General features: G+C 27.8%; 2 protein-coding genes across 3 annotated transcripts; one reads left to right on the top strand and one right to left on the bottom strand.

The window, feature by feature from the left end:
- Positions 1-792: 792 nt before the first annotated feature.
- Positions 793-5,137, bottom strand: LOC113849641 (probable serine/threonine-protein kinase PBL18). Its single transcript, XM_027479682.1, has 5 exons — positions 4,824-5,137; positions 3,135-4,010; positions 2,184-2,441; positions 1,775-1,894; positions 793-1,642 (listed from the first exon to the last, which is right to left on the bottom strand). Exons 2-5 carry the CDS (start codon positions 3,960-3,962, stop codon positions 1,007-1,009), a joined length of 1,842 nt encoding a protein of 613 aa, XP_027335483.1. The 5' UTR covers positions 3,963-4,010; positions 4,824-5,137; the 3' UTR covers positions 793-1,006.
- Positions 5,138-13,711: 8,574 nt separating this feature from the next.
- Positions 13,712-17,123, top strand: LOC113849642 (pentatricopeptide repeat-containing protein At3g42630). Of its 2 annotated transcripts, XR_003502120.1 has the most exons (4): positions 13,712-13,983; positions 14,682-15,854; positions 15,938-16,115; positions 16,886-17,123. XR_003502120.1 is itself a non-coding variant. In XM_027479684.1 (3 exons), the coding sequence occupies exons 1-2, from the start codon at positions 13,894-13,896 to the stop codon at positions 15,813-15,815; spliced, it is 1,224 nt and encodes a 407-aa protein (XP_027335485.1). In that variant the 5' UTR covers positions 13,712-13,893; the 3' UTR covers positions 15,816-15,854; positions 15,938-16,985. The 2 variants fall into 2 exon arrangements, 1 of the variants encoding a protein (XP_027335485.1); XM_027479684.1 differs by having other exon boundaries at positions 15,938-16,985.
- The last annotated feature ends 1,838 nt before the right edge of the window (positions 17,124-18,961 follow it).

Raw genomic sequence — 18,961 nt, 5'->3', positions numbered from 1 at the left:
TTTTGACACAATATTATTAAGATTTATATTAACAAAATTGCAAATGAAGAGGTGTTCCTGAAATTACAAAGCAGAACTTAAGATAATATTACAGATAAATCTAGGTTTAAAAAACTTTATAAATATTTATATGTGTAAATAATACGTAAATCAAATTAAAATTAAAAGAAAGAAATTAACCAACACTACTAGAAAACATACATATATAGATAAATTTATAGACCAATTTTTAGAACAGACAAATTTTAAAATTATAAACAAAAAGAAACTTTCTATAATATCTTCATTGATAAATAATTACAAAGAACTAGTAAAAGAATTTGCTAAAGAAAGGAAGATTTTAAATAAAAAGATAAAAAAAACTAATTTTTCAAATATCAAACATACTTTAAATGAAATAATACATAAAAATGATTTTTAAGAACTTTAAAAAATTAAAATAAAATAAGAACCAAACCATATTATCGTTAGTTGTCCAAAAATGTTATTAAACTTTATAATTAACAATTGTTGTGATTGATATAAATATTATTATGGTCAAATTCAGGACAAGTATCAACATCCTTAAATTTGCTCCTCCTGCCAGAAAACACACCCCCATCCAAATCTCAGCCAATCAAACTTCATCTCAAATGAATTAATAAAATTGATCTATAAAAAATTGATACAATTTTTAATCTAATATCTTACCTTCAGTAGTCCATTTTATGATAAGATTATTTACATCTAGAAGTAACTTAGACAAGTCCTTTTATTTTATTTTCTTGCCATGTTAATGTTGACTGGAGAAAGAAGCAAAGTGTTTGAGACCATGTAAATTTTTATTTTAATGGGGTAATTAATTCAACCTAATATGACCACCCTTTGCACTATCTACAAAAGAACAGGTTCTCGGCATCATGGAGAGATGGCAAGGTGGAAGAATCAAATTTTTATCTCCTATAAACATGTGTGTTGAATCACACAATAATAATAATATAAAGAAATAATGAAACATTACAGATAGTCAATATCCTTCAATACTTGCTCTCCTACACACTGAGGATGATGACTTCCTGCTTTCCTGTCTACCATGCTCCTCCATAGATAGTGTTGAGGAACAGGCGCGGAGAGGAGGATGCAGTGTGGGCATGCCAGACCATCTTGGAGGCGAATCAGATGGTCTGGCTAAGGATGGTGGCGATGGAGAGAGACTCGATTTACCTGCATGACATGTGATGCCATCAAGACTTGGTGATCTTGAAATTTGTTTTGAAGACATAGGTGCTGGCTCTTGTAGAGGGAACCAACAAGAGTACTTCATATCTTGTATCATTTTGAGATGCCCAACAATGGTTCTCATGGTTGGTCTTTCTGATGGCTCCTTTTGGAGGCATCTTTGTGCAATGTCAGCTACTGCTCTCGTTGCTTTGGTAGGAAAACGACCTTTAAGTTTAGGATCCATAATCAGTGACAGTCGAAAATCGTCAGCCAGGAAAGGCCGGCTCCACTTGACTAAGTTCCTCTCTTCCTTGAGGTGATGGCTATCAAGATTCTTTCTGCCAGTAAGTAGTTCCAAAAGGGTAATCCCAAAACTCCATACATTGCTTTTTGGAGTAAGAATTCCTCTTTCCAATGTCTCCATGGATAGGTTTCCAACAGCCTGTATAATAATAAATTGAAGAAGAGAATGAATTAAGAACAAGACTTGCGAAATAATCATACATCCCAAATAAGATACAGGTAGAATAATTGGATAATTTATAATAGAACAGTTTTGAGTAAATGAACATACAGATGAATTGCTTGAAATCTCTTCTTCAGGAACATGTCCAGCGCAACCGTATCCAGAAAGCTTTGCACTGAAATCCTTGTCAATCTGTATGTTGGCTGCTGAAAATTCATTATACATTGCCTGCAAGAGATAAAGATGTGCATCAGCAAAGATAGAAATGTATGTACCATTTTTTTAATTTTTAGTTTACTAAAGGAACGTAAAAAATGTTTACTCGTCATATAATTGTTCAGTCCACATTAAGAAATACACAATAACTCAGGTTCAATGACACTCACTCAATGAGGTCTAAAATCCACATGGAAAGAAGGGAGGAAAAAATAGTATGCATGACCACACAAGGCTGCTTTATTTTTGAAAATTCAACATACCTTTTACACCAAACTAAGCTAATAAGAGAGTTCATTACCTGGAAAGGCCCTTCTTCATGCAAGAAAGTAAGACCTTGTGCAGCGCATATGGCAATTTTCATTCGTGTGTTCCAATCAATTGAAGGGCCATCAGATCTCCCAAACAACAGGCGGTCCAAGCTTCCATGGTATAGCCTCTCATAAACCAACATCCGTGGTTCAGAGCCATCACGTGCATGAAATCCGAGCAATTTACAGAGGTTTGCATGTTGCAAAGATGCAAGAGTATTAACCTCATTTATGAATTCCTTCAAGCCCTGCAAGAGACATAACATACATGTTGACCATGTCAGAAAGTTCTAAGCTGCTTTCTACTTCTGTCATGGGAGAAAAATCATATTCCTCTCAACACAAGGCTAACAATTATTCACATTCACATTTGAACCAGTATCAATGCAATTCTTAACAATTTCCAGCATTTTATTCCAATATGGTTTGAAAACATTCAAATATGCATCAAGAAAAAACAGAATATGGAGGACAGAGAAATATAAGGTTTAGAGGCTGCTGTTAACTAGCAAGTTGGATGACACCAATCAACAAACCTAAAATCTTAAATGCCTCTCTTAAACACCTAAATTCACTTGTGTGTATTTTGGGAAATTCAGAAGGTATAACATATTAACATATCTCATATGGAAAAATGAAAAAAAAAGTACAAGAAGTATTGAAATCTAGCGATTCAAAGATAAGAAGGCATCACACCTAAATTCACTTGTGTGTATTTTGGGAAATTAAGAAGGTATAACATATTAACATATCTCATATGGAAAAATGAAAAAAAAAAGTACAAGAAGTATTGAAATCTAGCGATTCAAAGATAAGAAGGCATCATTTCTCCCTATTTGGTAAGGAAGCAGCAGCTATTAGTATGACAAGTCATCATTTACTATTACTAGGTATGAGGATACAAAGAGATGAAAGTGATAATGCAGAATGGAGAACATTACCTGAGTTGACGACTGAAGGCGCGTCACAGTGGCTTCAAACTTCTTTGAACTCGAAGCATCATCACCAAATGAAGCTTTATATATTGTCGAAGAAAGACATTCTGACATGCATCTATCTGAAGAGAAGTTGTGGCAAGCAGTAGCAATTTCCTCATATGGAAAGTTTCTAAGCAGTCCAGTTGGTGGAAGTGGCAAAGGTCCAGAAGCATGTAGAAGACCACTAGCCATCCCCGAAGCCTTCAATGCACCACCACCACCCTTATGAGATGGGAGAGGCAAAGGTTGTGGATTAGATGAACGTTGCTCGTTCAGCGATCCAACTCGGTGTTTTGACTCTTCTTGTTCCTCATACTCAAATAAGGCCAAACCATGTTGTTCTGCTGAATCAGGAATTAGTCCAGAAGCATATAAAGGACCACTAGCTGTCCTTGACTTAAAGCTGCCAGTAACCTTCAATGCACCACCACCCTGACCAGATGGAAGAGGTAATGGTTGTGGACTAAATGAATGCTGCTCCTTCATTGAGCCTGTTTGGTAATTTGACTCGTCTCGTTCCTCATACTCAACTGAGGCCAGAGCCTCTTGATCTGCTACATCAAGAGCTGATGGAGCAGATAATGCCCGTGTTATGTTGTTGTTAACTTTATTAATGGGGTGAACGAGTTTCGCTCTAGTCCTAAAACTAGGAGGTGCAGATTTTAATAAACGAGTACGAGATTGAGGTTCAGGCAGTATTATAGGTGCATGACAATTATGGCAGACGCTTTTTGAGTGCAAAATTTGATCCGTCTTCTTCTTCTTGCTCTTCAAGACCATGAAACACCCCATGCTTTGTACAGAATTCAGCTGTTGAATACAACTGACTAGTGACTATTGCTGCACACACACAAAAAGGAGACTTGAGCAAACTCAGTGGACTTTATCATGCCATAGATTGACAATTATAACAAAGAATGTTATTATGAAAAATATTGTAAATTTCTACCAAATGTTTCCAACAGGGAAGATATATGGAAATTGAAAAAAATAAAAAATAAAACTTTCACTCACTTTTGAATCTCTTTTAAATTAGATTTTCTAGTGAGCATAACTCACGACGATAAAATGAATACAATCATAAATTTATCCCTTTTCCCTCATTTTCATTTCCATTTCTCTATTCATTCCTCTCACCTCTCATTCCTTGCTCCCTCCTAAATGAAATGAAAAAAAAAAGAAGTAATAAGAATTGATCAAGTCGTCCCCTAACAAAGCTCTTGCGTATACTATGCCCATCACATTCCCGATAAACAGAACAATATTGTTCAATCTTCACAACAAATATAAGAAAACGCAAGTGGAGCAAAATGCTATCTTGTTAAAAAAAAACAAACTATTTCATTCCTATCGTGTCATGAGTTCTATACACCCAATTCATCTCAGAAACTAATAAAACACCATGATTTGGCATCCATTCAACTACATGAAAACAATTCAGATCCATAACATAAAAGAAATTTCACAAAAACTACTCATTTTATCTCCAATCCCACTAGAAGTTAACAAAACAACCCCACCACAGAAAAAAAAAAGTGCAAACTTTTTATCATTTTTCTTTTTCGAAGAAAATCAAGTAAAACTGGTAATGCATCAAATCAAATTACAATAAAGCCAAGGCTTTTAAGGATGAAACCAATAATAATAACCTACCTATAAACTTTGCAACACAAGAAGGTTCAAATCATATGAATATAATAAACCACCAAAAGGAAAGAACTTTAACAGCCTGTTGAGGTAGAAGCTCATGCAACACAAACTGAAGCTAAAATGGCTAAAAATTATAACAACATGTGGTTCTGCTTCAACCACGAAATTCCCCTTATGAAGTCAAAGAAAGAAAGCAGGTTGAAAGAGCTGGGTGGTGGGAAGTGATGTTTTAAGGAGAAATTGAGAGGGAGGAATTAATATATATGTGGAAATTTCAATTTTGAATGGTAAAATGAGAGAGAGAAATGGTCTCAAACGGGAAGGAAAATCTATGAGCACTGATCAAAATCTTATCCTTTAATTTAGCGATTTAGTGCATTAAATATGCTCTATAACATTAGATTTATCATCCAAAACCAATAAAATAGAAAACAAAAATATCAAGCACCCTAAAATAATATTATTTATTAAAAAATATTTCTTATAATTTTATAAATTTAATATAATAACTATATTTTTGATAAAAAAAAAGTTATTATTTTTAGATACTTAAATTTAATCTTAAAAATTGAAGTAAAATTTAACAAAAATTCTTTTGTCAGCTTTGGGAGATATATTGAATGACAATGTAATTTTTTTTTAAAAAATGGTAATAAATATTTTAGGCTATTGGTTAAAAAATATTTTATTAAAAAATTAGTAACGTTGAATGTTAACCTTTTTAATAAAATATAATTATTTTTTAACAAATATCATTGAATATATATTAAAAATATTTTTTAAAATACTTTTGTGTTTTAAAATTTTATATTTTATTCAAAGATCAAGAGTGAGTAAGAGATATGCTGCTGGCATTCATTATATTTTAATTATATAATTGCACTTAAGAATAATTTTATTTAAATTAAAATTTATGTTAAAATACATTAAAAATTAAAAATACATATTAATAACACTTTTTAATAAAAAATATTTTAAAATTGTAATCAATATCAAGGACAATGATTAACATTAACTTATGATTATATAATTGAAGTTAATTATCTTTTACGTTAGCCCAGTTTCATATATACATGGGTGTCACTTCGGGTTTAAAATTAACTTATGTTGGAAAGTCTCTTTGATGACTGCTCGTCAAAACCGTTTGTAAACATTCCACAGTTTCTTCTACCGTGGTTTGAACTCTGACTAATTCCTTCCATTTGAATGTGAAACAAGAGTTTGAATTTGTTTTAGATTTTCTTCTTTATTTTTTCATGTAAATAAGAAATTTCTACTTTATTTATTTTCTTTCTTAATCAAATCTATGGTCAAAGATATTCAAACTCTACTTATGCAAATCTACATTATGATGTGGGGTTACACGTTTTATGGTACGCTAATGAATTCATATCCTAATATTATTTCTAACTATGTGTAAAGAGAATAAAAACTGCCAAATTAATGAATTATTATTAAGGAAATTAAATTAGTTCAATTATACTTATTAAACAAATTCTGATTGATGAATTGATATCTAATTTAAAATTCTAACCTTCAATCAAAATTTTAATCATTCTATCTGTCTAAGGCAAATGTGCTTAATTAGTCTACTTTATAATATAAGAAAATACTCTTTAATTTTTTATTTATTTTTCGGAAAAATTAAAGTATAATTTTTCAAAGTTGGGATTAAGTAATTAAACAAATATTAATAGAATATAATTAGCGTTTTTATTAGTTGTCTTAGACTCATTGCCTTTTATAACAAACAGCAAATAATATTCAAATGAATTATTATTTCACTTTTTGGGAAGGACAAAAAAACTACTATAAAAAATGATCATGAACACACAAACACACTCATGAAAATTAATCATTTCAAACCTAGAAAAAGGTATATATACCAACAAGAAAATTAAAAGGATAAAAAATAATATATAATAAGTAATATGATAAAAAAAAATAGAAAATAGTATAAGAAAAGTGTGTGTGTGTGTACATACAAGTGTCTCTTTTTTTTCTTCTTCTTCCTTTTACCATCTCTTTGTTGTGCTCTTAGATGATACTCTAACTTAGACAACGAAAATTATTGGCATTATGACTTTAACTCTTAGGGATATATCTAATTCTTTAGATGATACAAAAGATAGTGGGGCCAAAAAAGAAGCAAAATTCAAGGCTAAAAGAGGGCAAAATGAGCAACCCCATTTTTTAAAAATTATTTAAATTATTCATGCACTTTTTTTATCTAACAAAAAATATGAATGTAAAGGCAGCATAAAATAGTATTAAAAAATATTTAAAAAAAGAAATAACCAGTGTTTGGTAACTTTACAATGCTCCAATTCCAAAGAAGTGCACCTTGGAAGCTCAGTCAAAGTTTGAAATAGTAACAAATATGATTCCAAAGTGATCAACGAGACCCAATAGGATTTCAAAATTGGTATATATCTCAGAAAAGAAGAAGAATTCAACATTGGTCCTTGACTCTAAGCATGGCCCTTTTGATAATACCACAGCCACCAAGTCTCCATTCAAAATCTACGTGGATACCACCCAAAGGAGTAAAAAAATATAGAATATTTATGTGGGTTTATAACTTAATTTTCATTAAATTTAAGTTAAATCAAAGTTATTTATTTAGCTAATTTTTCAAAAAAAAAATATATTAAGACTATTTAAAAAATCTTTTAAACTTAGTTTGCGCTATATTTAAGTAATTGTTGTACTAGTAATAAAAAAATAAGATTATAATTTCTAATATATTAAATTTATATTCAATATTTTAAAGCTATATACCTTTTGGTCTGTTTAAAATATTAAACTCAGTAGTTTACATATAAATTAGGTTTATAATCTTATTTGAGGTAATTTTTAACCTGTTAGTGGAAATTTTAAGTTAAGCTAGACTCTTTAAATTTTTTTTTAAATTAATGAATTAAAATGATCAGGGTAAATAGATATTAAAGAAAAGGCATGTATTAAATAAATAAATCAGGCTTAAGGCTTACAATTTGAAAGCAAGACAGAGTCACCCAACTCATTTCCATAATTCTATCTACATAAATTTAAATATTTTTTTGTATTTTATTATCTTTTATATTTTTCTCTTTGATTATAATTAATTAAGAAGCTTTGCTTATAGCAACTTGATTAGTGAGATATTAATCTCATGATATGGTTATGTATTAAAAACAAAATCTTCTGTATGATATTTTTAAATACACACATTTTAAAATTAAACTTAGATTACAAGCTTAAGAAACATAAATCATTTCGCTTGAACTAAAGCATTGTCGATAATTATAACAATATACACATTCATTATAAATAGCATATTTATTCTTAAATGAAAAGATTTTTAAGAGATATTCTCACTAATTCATAGAATTTTTCTTATATTAATTACATTATTTTTTTTAAAAAAAGTTCATATCAAATTCTGTTACTAATATTTAATAAATCTTAAATTTATGTTGCATTAAATATTATATTTCAATTTTGGACACATTTATTAAATTAAGGAGATATTTTTTAAGATAAATATGTTTTATGATTATTATAATCAATCTTAATTTGAATTTAATTTTTAAATTTTTACTTATCAAAGTAATTTTTAATAGCCATAGAGATAATCTGTCTTTGTTCATACAATTTACTCTCAAAATTTTATTTTCCCCTTAAAAATATTATATCTTTAATTTTTTTGTATCTTAAAATGAAATTTTCATTATGAGTAAGAAATACATATTTTATTCAAAACACATGATTTTATTACTATCTTAATAATAATACTTTTGAATTGTAATTTTTTTTTGTTTTTTTTAATTTTTTTTTAGGCGAGTCTCGGTTGTGATTCCACGCGCCAGATGGGCGTGACAGGACTTGTGGGGCCGTGTCGAAGAAGAAGGTGATTGGTCAGGCGTAGTCAGCACGGTGGTCAAACTTTATTGTTGACTCAAACTTTGTTTTGTACGAAGAAATTGACCAAATTTTGACCACTCAAAAATGGAAGTGGGTCCCACTTTCCTTCCTCTTTTTAAAAACAAAAGGGAACAAAATCCAACCCAGTGCACCGCATCGTAGCCAAGATTTCGAAAGCAAAACACGACGATGCACCATTGATTAAATCATTCTTCTATGTCATGCACTAAGTGCATAGAATAAATTTAAAGAAATAAAAATTTCTAAAAATATTATACTGATATATATTATATTTCTTTTTTACATTTACTCATTAAATTATAGACATGATGTGTAGAATATAAAATGTTGTTGATTAAAATAAAAAGTCACAACATGGCCGAAGATAACAGTTTTATGTTCAAGGTAATTAAAAAAATTAAACTATCGAATAATTTTCATAACAAAAAAAAATAGAAATATCTCACAAAATTATTTCAAAATTATTAAATGAATATTTTTAAAATATAACTAAAATAAATCAAAAATTAATCTTTTAATGTTTTCTTTATAATTTAGAGGCAAATAGTCGAGTCTTATCAAACTATCTTACCACTATCTCTTTGCTCGAATCCATCATGAAAGGAAACATTTGTCGAGCTCATTATTTACTGTATTCATAAATATTATGTTAGTTACATGTCACCTATTAACTTGCAGGTAAACCATTTGCTTAGACTCATTTTGAATTTGGTAACCCTAAACCCTATAACTATCTTTCTAATATTTGACACATTATTAATTTTATTAGACATATCATATATACCAAGCACTAAATACACTTATGTATCTAAACAATTTTAGTGTCATGTACAGATGATGACAAATTTACTTATGAAATATAATATAATATAAAAGTAGGATTTTTTTACATCAGTATAAATTTAAAAACTCTTACACTCAATCTGAATTTTTTATTTAATTTAAATCTAATGAGTTATAATTTATTACTTCATTGACCGTTAGATTTAAGTTAAATGAAATATTCAGATTATATATAAAAATTTCTAGACTTACACTGATGTAAGAAAATCTTTTATATATATATATATATATAAAGAACATTTCAATCTAGTTACAATATCTCATTATTCTATGTCCTAATTGGTAAACATTGATCAATTTATAATACAAACAAATAATTTAAGATCTAAATATGTAAATTATTGTTCAGTCTTATTATTCTATATAAACCTAAAAGTTTATTGTTACCTTATTTGTCCCATTCTACTCAATTTTATTATTAATTAAGGTTACTATATGTATGTCAATGAATATTTTGAATAGATAAAATATTTAAAACATGTAACAAACGGTTCAAAATTTATTCACTTTTTTTTATACGAAGAAAACACTCATGTTTAATTATTAACCTTTTTTAATTAAAAATTTAGAGCTATTTTGCATGCATGTATTGTTTGAGTATGTTAATATTTATCTAAAATATTAATCAAGGTATTAGTTCAAACACAAAGACGTTGAAAATATATTGCAATAGAAGTGGCTAACATTTTTAGATAAGTGGAAAAACTATAGTTCAAAAATTTTACTCAAATAATATTTTTTATTATGAAATCTAATTTTAAGTATTAAAATAAAAAATATTAAAAAGGAGAAAAATAACATGGCATTAATTATTTGCACGCTTTTCTTTTCTTTTTGTTCCCCAAACATTTTCAGTCAAGTGTTCCATCTATATCATAGCTGTGTGTCAGCATTAATGACAATTTTATTCGAGTTCTAATAAATATTGGTCGTCATCGGTAAATGTTGCTTATTAAAATTTCCCACGCATAAGAAAAGTTACGGTTTCTAAACTGGTTTTAGATGGAGAAAGATATGGTGGCAAAAGAAGTTAAGTAACGATTCTTTAAATAAGCACCCAATAGACAAATAGCACAATCATTATAATTATTATGTCAATGTTCATGAGCGAGAAAGAAGAAAATCCAAATAAATATAAATTAAATTATATGTATTGGTGGGTGGGTAACTTTAGTGACCTTTTTAAAAATATGCCATTAGATATAAGAGTTGCTTAGGTTATAAAATGTAAAGAGAAAAAAAAAAAGAAAAAAAAAAGCGCTATAATGAGACCTATTTAAGCTAATTTACATATCATGAATCATTATTGAAAGTGATCTAGACCAATCATGATTAGGAGTAAAATATTGCATAAAGTTATTTTATATGTTTGCTATTATATTAGCAAATCAAGTTATGATAAGTAATTTTTTTTTCAATGTTAAATGTCGCTTTTTGAAATTATATGATTAAATTAAAAAGTTAAATTAAAAAAATATGTTGTTTTATACTTAACATCTATTTTCATTTAAATCTTTAAAGATTTTACATTTTAGTTTTTAGAAACAAGTTAATCAATTAATCCTTATAATTTCTTAACATTACAATAATATTAATTAATATTACCAATTAATCACTTTCTTGTATATTGACAAAGGCCAGCTTGGATGGAAGACTTCGGGGTAATTGAAATTCTGGATTGAATTAATCATTTTGCCTTGTTATCTTATTGTGATCCTACAATTTTTGATAGTGTTATCAAGGAAGAGATGGGTCTTTAAAACAAAGTTGAAGGAAAATGGTGAAATTGACAAATATAAGATATGATTTGTGAAAAAGGGATACAAGCAACAATATGAAATTGACTATACAAGAGTTTTTTTTTTTTTTCTTGTTGTAAGACATGACACAGTTAGATTATTGGACACAGAATGTATGGCCAATTAGACGTTAAATTAATATTTTTATATGAGTACTTAAAGGAACAAGTTTTTATTGAACAACCACCATGTTATGTCAAGATAAAAGTGAGCATATACAAATTGAAGAAAGCTCTTTTAAGGGCTGAAACAAACTCCACTAGCACGTTATAGTTGCATCCAAGCTTATTTTCTTAAAGTTGGATTCACAAAATGTCGTTTTAAGCACACACACTCTTTGTTAAATCTAGAGATAAAGGTAAATTACTTATTTCTTATATGTTGATGATCTTATTTTTACTAAATAAATTACAATGTCATTTTTAAGTACTTTAAGAAATATATGATGTATAAATTTGAAATGAGTGATATTAATTTGATTTATTATTTTCTAGGCATAGAAGTGATTTAATTAGCTGATGAAATTTTTATTTGTCAAAAGAAACATGTGAAAGATGTTTTAGACAGAATTAAAATGAAGGTTGTAATATGGTAAATATTCCGTTAGAGTCCATTTTGAAGCTTCATAAGGATCTTGAAGGGGAGAAGTTTGATAGCAACACTTTATAAATAAATTATTTAACTATGACACGATTAGACATAATATTCTATGTAAGTATGATAAGCAAATATATGGAGAATCCTACATAAATGCATTTGTTGGCTGAAAAAGGATGTTTTGCTACTTATAAGGAACAAGAGAATTTGGATTGTTTTATAAAAGGGGTCAAAAATCCAATTTATTAAAATTTACTAATAATGATTATGCAGACAATCAAAATAATAGAAAAAGTATATTAAGTTATATGTTTATGTGGGGGACAAATGTTGTACCTCTAAGAAGCAATAAATTGTTACTTTTGTCAAATACTGAAGTTAAATTCATTATTGTTACAGCCTATGTTAAGTCATTTGGCTAAAGAATTCTTAAAGAAATGAATTTCAAACAACTGGATGCAACAAACAACTGAGTGCAACCACAATATTCTATGATAATAATTCAACTATTAAATTGTCCAAGAATCTAGTGTTACATGCAAGAAACAAACATATATATGTAAGATGTAAGATGCAATTTTTTAAGGAGGCGCATAAATGATGGGCACTGTTGATTTGCAATTTTATAGGAGTGAAGATTAGGTATCTATATATTCACAAAATCTCTCAAAATTTCTCCTTTCTGAAATTTGAGAAAGTTGATGGAAGTTTACACTTTGAATGATGTTAAAGTTTTTACTAAAAATTTAAACTCAAGTATTTTAATGTTCAATTTAAAGAAAGAATTATTAAAAAAATAATATTTATTTTTTATTGAAGGGAGAATTTTACTCCAAGTCGTTTAATTATTTTCTATTTCAATATTTTATGAGTTTAATTTCGATTTTCAAATTATGTATAATGTTCGTAATTCTATGGTGTATTTGTTACGTAATGGTCTATTTAATGGCATCAAATTCTAATATTCATTGTTTCTTATTTTAACACTTTTTCTTTTTGATATTTTAAGAATTAAAACAAATTATTATAAGCAATTAATGTATTATTTTTAAAAAGGTAATTATAAATAATACAATTTTACTCATAATTAAGGTTAAATTTCATTAATATATTAACTATTAAGAAGTTGAAAAAGTTTAAATGAAGATAAATATTTAAACAAACAATAAATACTTTTAAAATTTTATAGTAACTAGAAAAAGACAATAAATTTTTTTTCATTTAATTTTTTATGAATTTAAACAGTATTAATTACCTCTTTCATGCATGGACTGCTTGAGACTTTGGTTTATTGATTTATGCTTAATTCGTCTGATCAACATGTGATTATCAATTTATGATAATATTTTAAAAATCTCTAATTTTATAAAAAAGTAAATATTTGATGTATACAATTTTAAAATATTCAATGTATACACAAGTAAACTGTTAAGTTTTTATTTATTATTTTTAATGCGCATGCAAGAGAATTCAATAAGAATTTATGATTACTATTTTCAATAAAATTTTATTATTTAATAATTTTTTAATAAGTATTATTTAATAAATTTTTAACATGTATTGTTAGTCATATGTTAATTTTTTTTTATTGAGAATAACTGAAAAACGATGATAAGGAGAGGAGTGAAAATTTCAATTTAAAGATTCCTTGGGCTTTATCTTCAGTGTGGAGACTTGGCCCAATCTCCCCATAACAAGGCGTAAATAAATTGAAATGAATGAACTGAACTGAAAGCAGTGAGCGTGAACTGGGAAACAAACGAGATAAGGGTCAGTTTGGTCTTTGGAGTTATTGGTTGGACACAACACAGGGACAAGGTTTCAAGTTCCACGCACAAACATCTTCCATTCTATCACTGTTCCTATGATTCCTTCTTCATTGCACTCTTCAATCATTCTCCTTCTCAATGCAAATCAACTCTCTATCACTCCCCTCATGCCGTATCACCACTCTGCTAAAGGACTCTGCCACCCCACCTCCACATCAACCAAACAAGGTTCTCAATTTCTCATTATTCATCTCTTTTTTAAATAATCTCTCCAAGAATTTATTTATTTTTATCAGTCTTTAGTACACTTGATCCAGTTGAACTCCCTTAATTCTTTGTTGGGTTTTGTCTGTCCTTAGAACCGATTTTAAACACCTAAAATACATTAAAAATAAAATACGTTTATTAGATTAAAGTTATAAATATGTAATATATACCTTTTTTTTTAATAAAACTTACTATTTTTAGGTGCTTAAATTCAGTGTTAAGAGCTGTGACTTAGAGTATACAAAAAAGAGCTGGGGCTCAGTTATTTGTACCAATATTTTATCGCCTTTTTAATTGTTTATTTTTAAGAGCGAAATAAAAAATTAAAATTAATGTTATCAATATATTGATTTTATACCAATGAGCACGTGAATCAACTTGCAAATACTCAAAAAAGAAGAATTTTGTTGTTCGCAGTGATTCTAACTGTTCGGATAAAAAATACATTAAAAAAATATTTTATAGTGGTCTTACTCTACTCTGAATAAAAAATTCATTATTATTATTTTTAATTTAGACACAGTTAGTGCTTGTTTGGATTCTTCTAAGAAAAGTGATGTCTTTGTTATCATTCTAGGAACAAATTTTTTTTAAAAATACTCTTCAAATGCCAACAGTTTGCTTAATTTTTTTGCGTTTGGGGGATGTGCTTTGAGCAGGTGGTCTGGCAGGGGAATGAAAAGTGTGTAGATTGCTCTTCATTGATTGGAAACTATAGCAAGAAAAGAATGTTTCATCAATCCGATGGTGTTTTTCAGGATATGAAAGTGGATGGTTACATGCCCAAACAATCTACTTTGTGTGTGTTGATGCTATATTATACAGAGAATGGTCTCTTTCCTCAAGCACAGACTATATGGGAGCAGCTCCTCAATAGTTCTTTTGTGCCTCCAGTTAGATTCATTTCAAAATTATTTGATGCTTATGGAAAACATAGGAGATTTGATGAAGTGATCAATGTTCTACATGATATGGATATGAGGAATTTGAGTATATTACCTGATGTGTACTCATTGGCTATCTCTTGTTTTGGAAGAGAAGGACAGCTTGAATTGATGGAAGAAACGGCAAAGGAGATGGTTGCTAGAGGTTTGAAAATGTGTTCTAGAACTGCTAATGCTTTCCTTTTGTATTATAGTATTTTTGGTTCTTTGAAAGAGATGGAGAATGCATATGGCCGCCTTAAGAAATCTAGATTTCTGATAATGGAGGAAGTGATTCGAGCCATGGCCTCTGCATATATAAAGGAGAGAAAATTCTATGAGTTGGGTGAGTTCCTAAGAGATGTGGGTCTAGGTAGGAAAAATGTTGGAAACCTTTTATGGAATCTTATGCTACTTTCTTATGCTGCCAATTTCAAAATGAAAAGCATGCAGAAAGAATTTATTACAATGGTGGAATCTGGGTTCCGTCCTGATCTTACAACCTTTAATATCCGTGCTCTTGCCTTTTCTAGGATGTCTCTATTCTGGGACCTCCACCTTAGCATTGAACATATGAAGCATGAAAGGGTCATTCCTGATCTAGTGACTTTTGGGTGTGTTGTTGATGCATACTTGGATAGAAGGCTTGGAAGAAACTTGGATTTTGCTCTAAACAAAATGAACTTGGATGATTCTCCAGAATTGTTAACAGATCCTTTTGTGTATGAGGCCTTAGGTAAAGGGGACTTCCACATGAGTTCAGAAGCATTTTTTGAGTTCAAAACACAAAGGCAATGGACTTACCGGGTTTTGATACAAAAATATCTCAAGAAACATTATCGAAGGAACCAAATATTTTGGAACTATTAACTGATTGCCAGATGTTTGGTCCTTTCAATTTCTAGTCAGGTAGTTAATTGGAATACTCTTTTACTGAGTTTTGGCTCTAGCAAAACAAAGAGGTAATATCTTTCTTTGTTTTTCTTTGACAGGATTTGAATTCTACATGTAGACCTTGGTTCCACACTGAACAAACATTTACATATGGTGGACACACTTGAGGGTTAAGTGTCAGGGTGGAAACATCCTAAACATTTTGTTAAATATATTTGAAGTTGAATAGAACATCAGATGTCTATCTCAAGGAAAGTTTGGAGGAACTGAAAATTGGTAAGAAACTTTAATTGTTTAACGGTTTGTACATTTTTAATGTGAGGAACTCCTAGCAATAGAAGCTTGATAAGTTTACCCAGGAATTTGTTCAGGCATGCATATTTTCTTTCTTAATGGTTTCTGTATTTCACATCTTATTATTGTTTGATATAAAATCTGATAGTTTCATGAGGGTGGCCTATAATTTTGTTTTGGTCACTTTGAATGTTAAACAGTTCAAATAAATTAATTGGGGGATATAACCAGCATACATTATGACAATCTGTATTTTACGAGTATTGTTTTATAAGTTTTGCATTTATATTTTTGAAGATCAACCATGAAATTCGAAATGGAAGGTTGAGAAAATTATGGTGGTATACTTGCTGTTTATGTATCTTTGCTGTCACTTATTATCTGTCCAAACTACCACACATTTCAAGGCTTGTGGTTTTTAATAGTCTGCATTTTCTGTTTTGGCTCATAAGGTAAATTCTCATTTTGTATGCCGTTATTAATGAAAACTCATACATAAATATGCTGTCTGCATTTTGTTCTTGATTCCCTCATTTTGAAAGGACCATATTTTTAAGTGATCAATCTTTACAATCGTTCATCGATTGAACCGTACAAAAGCCTGTGTGATTTGGCTAGTTGCTACTTATCAATTTAAGTGGTTTGACCAGATTGACTGATAGTTCAGTTTATGGGTAAATTCGTACAGTTTTTATAGCATTGATTTTAAATTTCTCATGTCCTTAACAAAACTTCTAATTTTAATGGAACAGGTATAGGTGATTAGATGTGATACATGGCCAAAAACACACAGAATGGAGACCTAAGAGTGCATTTGATCTTTTGTATTTTAGAGTATCTTAAGATGGTGTTTTAGATCATCGTAATCATCCAGGTCTCACAGGAAATCGTGCTGATGTAATTAAATAACTCAACTCCATATTTTAATGTCAAAGGTGAATTGTCTCAAGAATCCCCAACAGAATACCCATTATGGGTTACATTTGTCCTTCACTTGACTTTGATTTTTGGTCAACTCAATTGGTTAAATCCAATATTGTTTCTAGGCCGAAAGAGTATTCAATGATGTGCAAATTTAATTAAAATTAAGATGTCGGGTTGGCCCAAAGTATGGATAATATTTTTTACTATCAAAGTAGCATTCCCATGGGTAATTGATTCATTTAGGATCTTAGTTTTGAGCGTTTCATCCTTGTGGGGTTAGCCCCAACAAAAAATATAAGTTAAAATTAGGAGTGGTCAAAAAATTCGGATATTGAGATCCAATCAATAACCTAAACTAAATTGAATTAAAAAAATTCAGATTTTTAAAAAAAATGAGATACTCAGTCTTTTATTTTTAGTCTAAATATAATTTAGATTTCATTTTATAAAATTAGATTTAATTGTATCAGAACTGATTTTAGTCCCTCCTCTATATAATCTTTCCAATGGGTCCCAATTTCATTCTCGGCTTAAAATTTTACTTTAAGCTTGGACTACAACTAATAATTGGAAATAATATATATATATATATATATATATATATATATATATATATATATGATTCTTTTTAGAATATGAGATGATAATGTAACTCCAAAAACTAATAGAAAAGACTATTTTAAAAATAATATTTTAAATTTTATTTACAATTTTTATATAAATAATAAATTAAAAATAAAAAATTATACAAAAATTAAAATAATATTTAAATCATTGTAATAAATAATTTTAGATCTTTGTATTTTTTATGTTTTTAATTATTAATTAAAATGTTTAATATTTTTATATTTTAAAGTAATATATTATTTTGTGATATTGAGTTTAAATCCCAATAAATATAATATAACATCCGAACATGATTTTAGTGAAAGATACATATGATTTAGATATAAATAATATATATATATATATATATAATTTTATATTTATATTTATTTTTTAATTTTAAAATATTATAACAAATAATTTTATTATTATTTATATTATTAATTTTTATTTTTATAAGTTTTAATTTAAACTTTCATTATGAACTCGATTTATTAAAAAATAAGTTAAAAATTATAATAAATATTTTATAAATTTCTATAAAATATAATATAATTAATAAATATTATCAAAATCTTCTTAAAACACTAATTTAATGTAATAGTACATACAACAAATTAATTTTATTTTAATATGTTAAAAATCAGTTTTACCTTAAAAAATAAATTTAAACTAATTTAATTTAAAACTAGTTTCAATAAAAATTAAATTTAAAATTAATTTTTAAACTAAACTTAAATTTTAAAACTATTTTTAAACTGATTAAAAAAATAAAATAAAATAATTTAAAATTTAATTTATATAATTAGGTTGTGTGGTAGACATATGATAAAAAGTAGAATATATAAAAATATATATTATTTTAATAAAACATAAAAATAAGAAAAATTATATTATTAATAGATTAAAATATATGTAAATATAATTTTATATTAGTTATTATAAAATTTTAATATTTTTTAATATAATCTAATAATATTATTAAAAATATTTATAGTATATTTTTATCCAGTTTATAATTTTAAACTAAATCTAAATTTTAAAATTAAATTTAAACCTATTTTTAAAAAAATTAAAATAGATTGATTCAAAATTTAATCTATATAAAAAGATTTAAATGAATCTAGATTGATTTTTTAAAAATTTAATCTATGCACATCCCTAGTTAAAATCCATTCTGAAAATGTAGAGGAGATAAAAAAATCACTTGGTAAATAGAGAAAAGAATCATGCTACTCAATTTTCGTATTTTAAAATTATAGAATTACTTTTTATTTTATTTACATGTATACATACAC

Source organism: Abrus precatorius, unplaced genomic scaffold, assembly GCF_003935025.1.
Source record: "Abrus precatorius isolate BTA unplaced genomic scaffold, Abrus_2018 Scaffold9, whole genome shotgun sequence".
Classification (NCBI taxonomy): domain Eukaryota; kingdom Viridiplantae; phylum Streptophyta; class Magnoliopsida; order Fabales; family Fabaceae; genus Abrus; species Abrus precatorius.
Note: the sequence above shows the minus strand (reverse complement) of the source record. Positions and strands in the feature narration are given on the sequence as shown.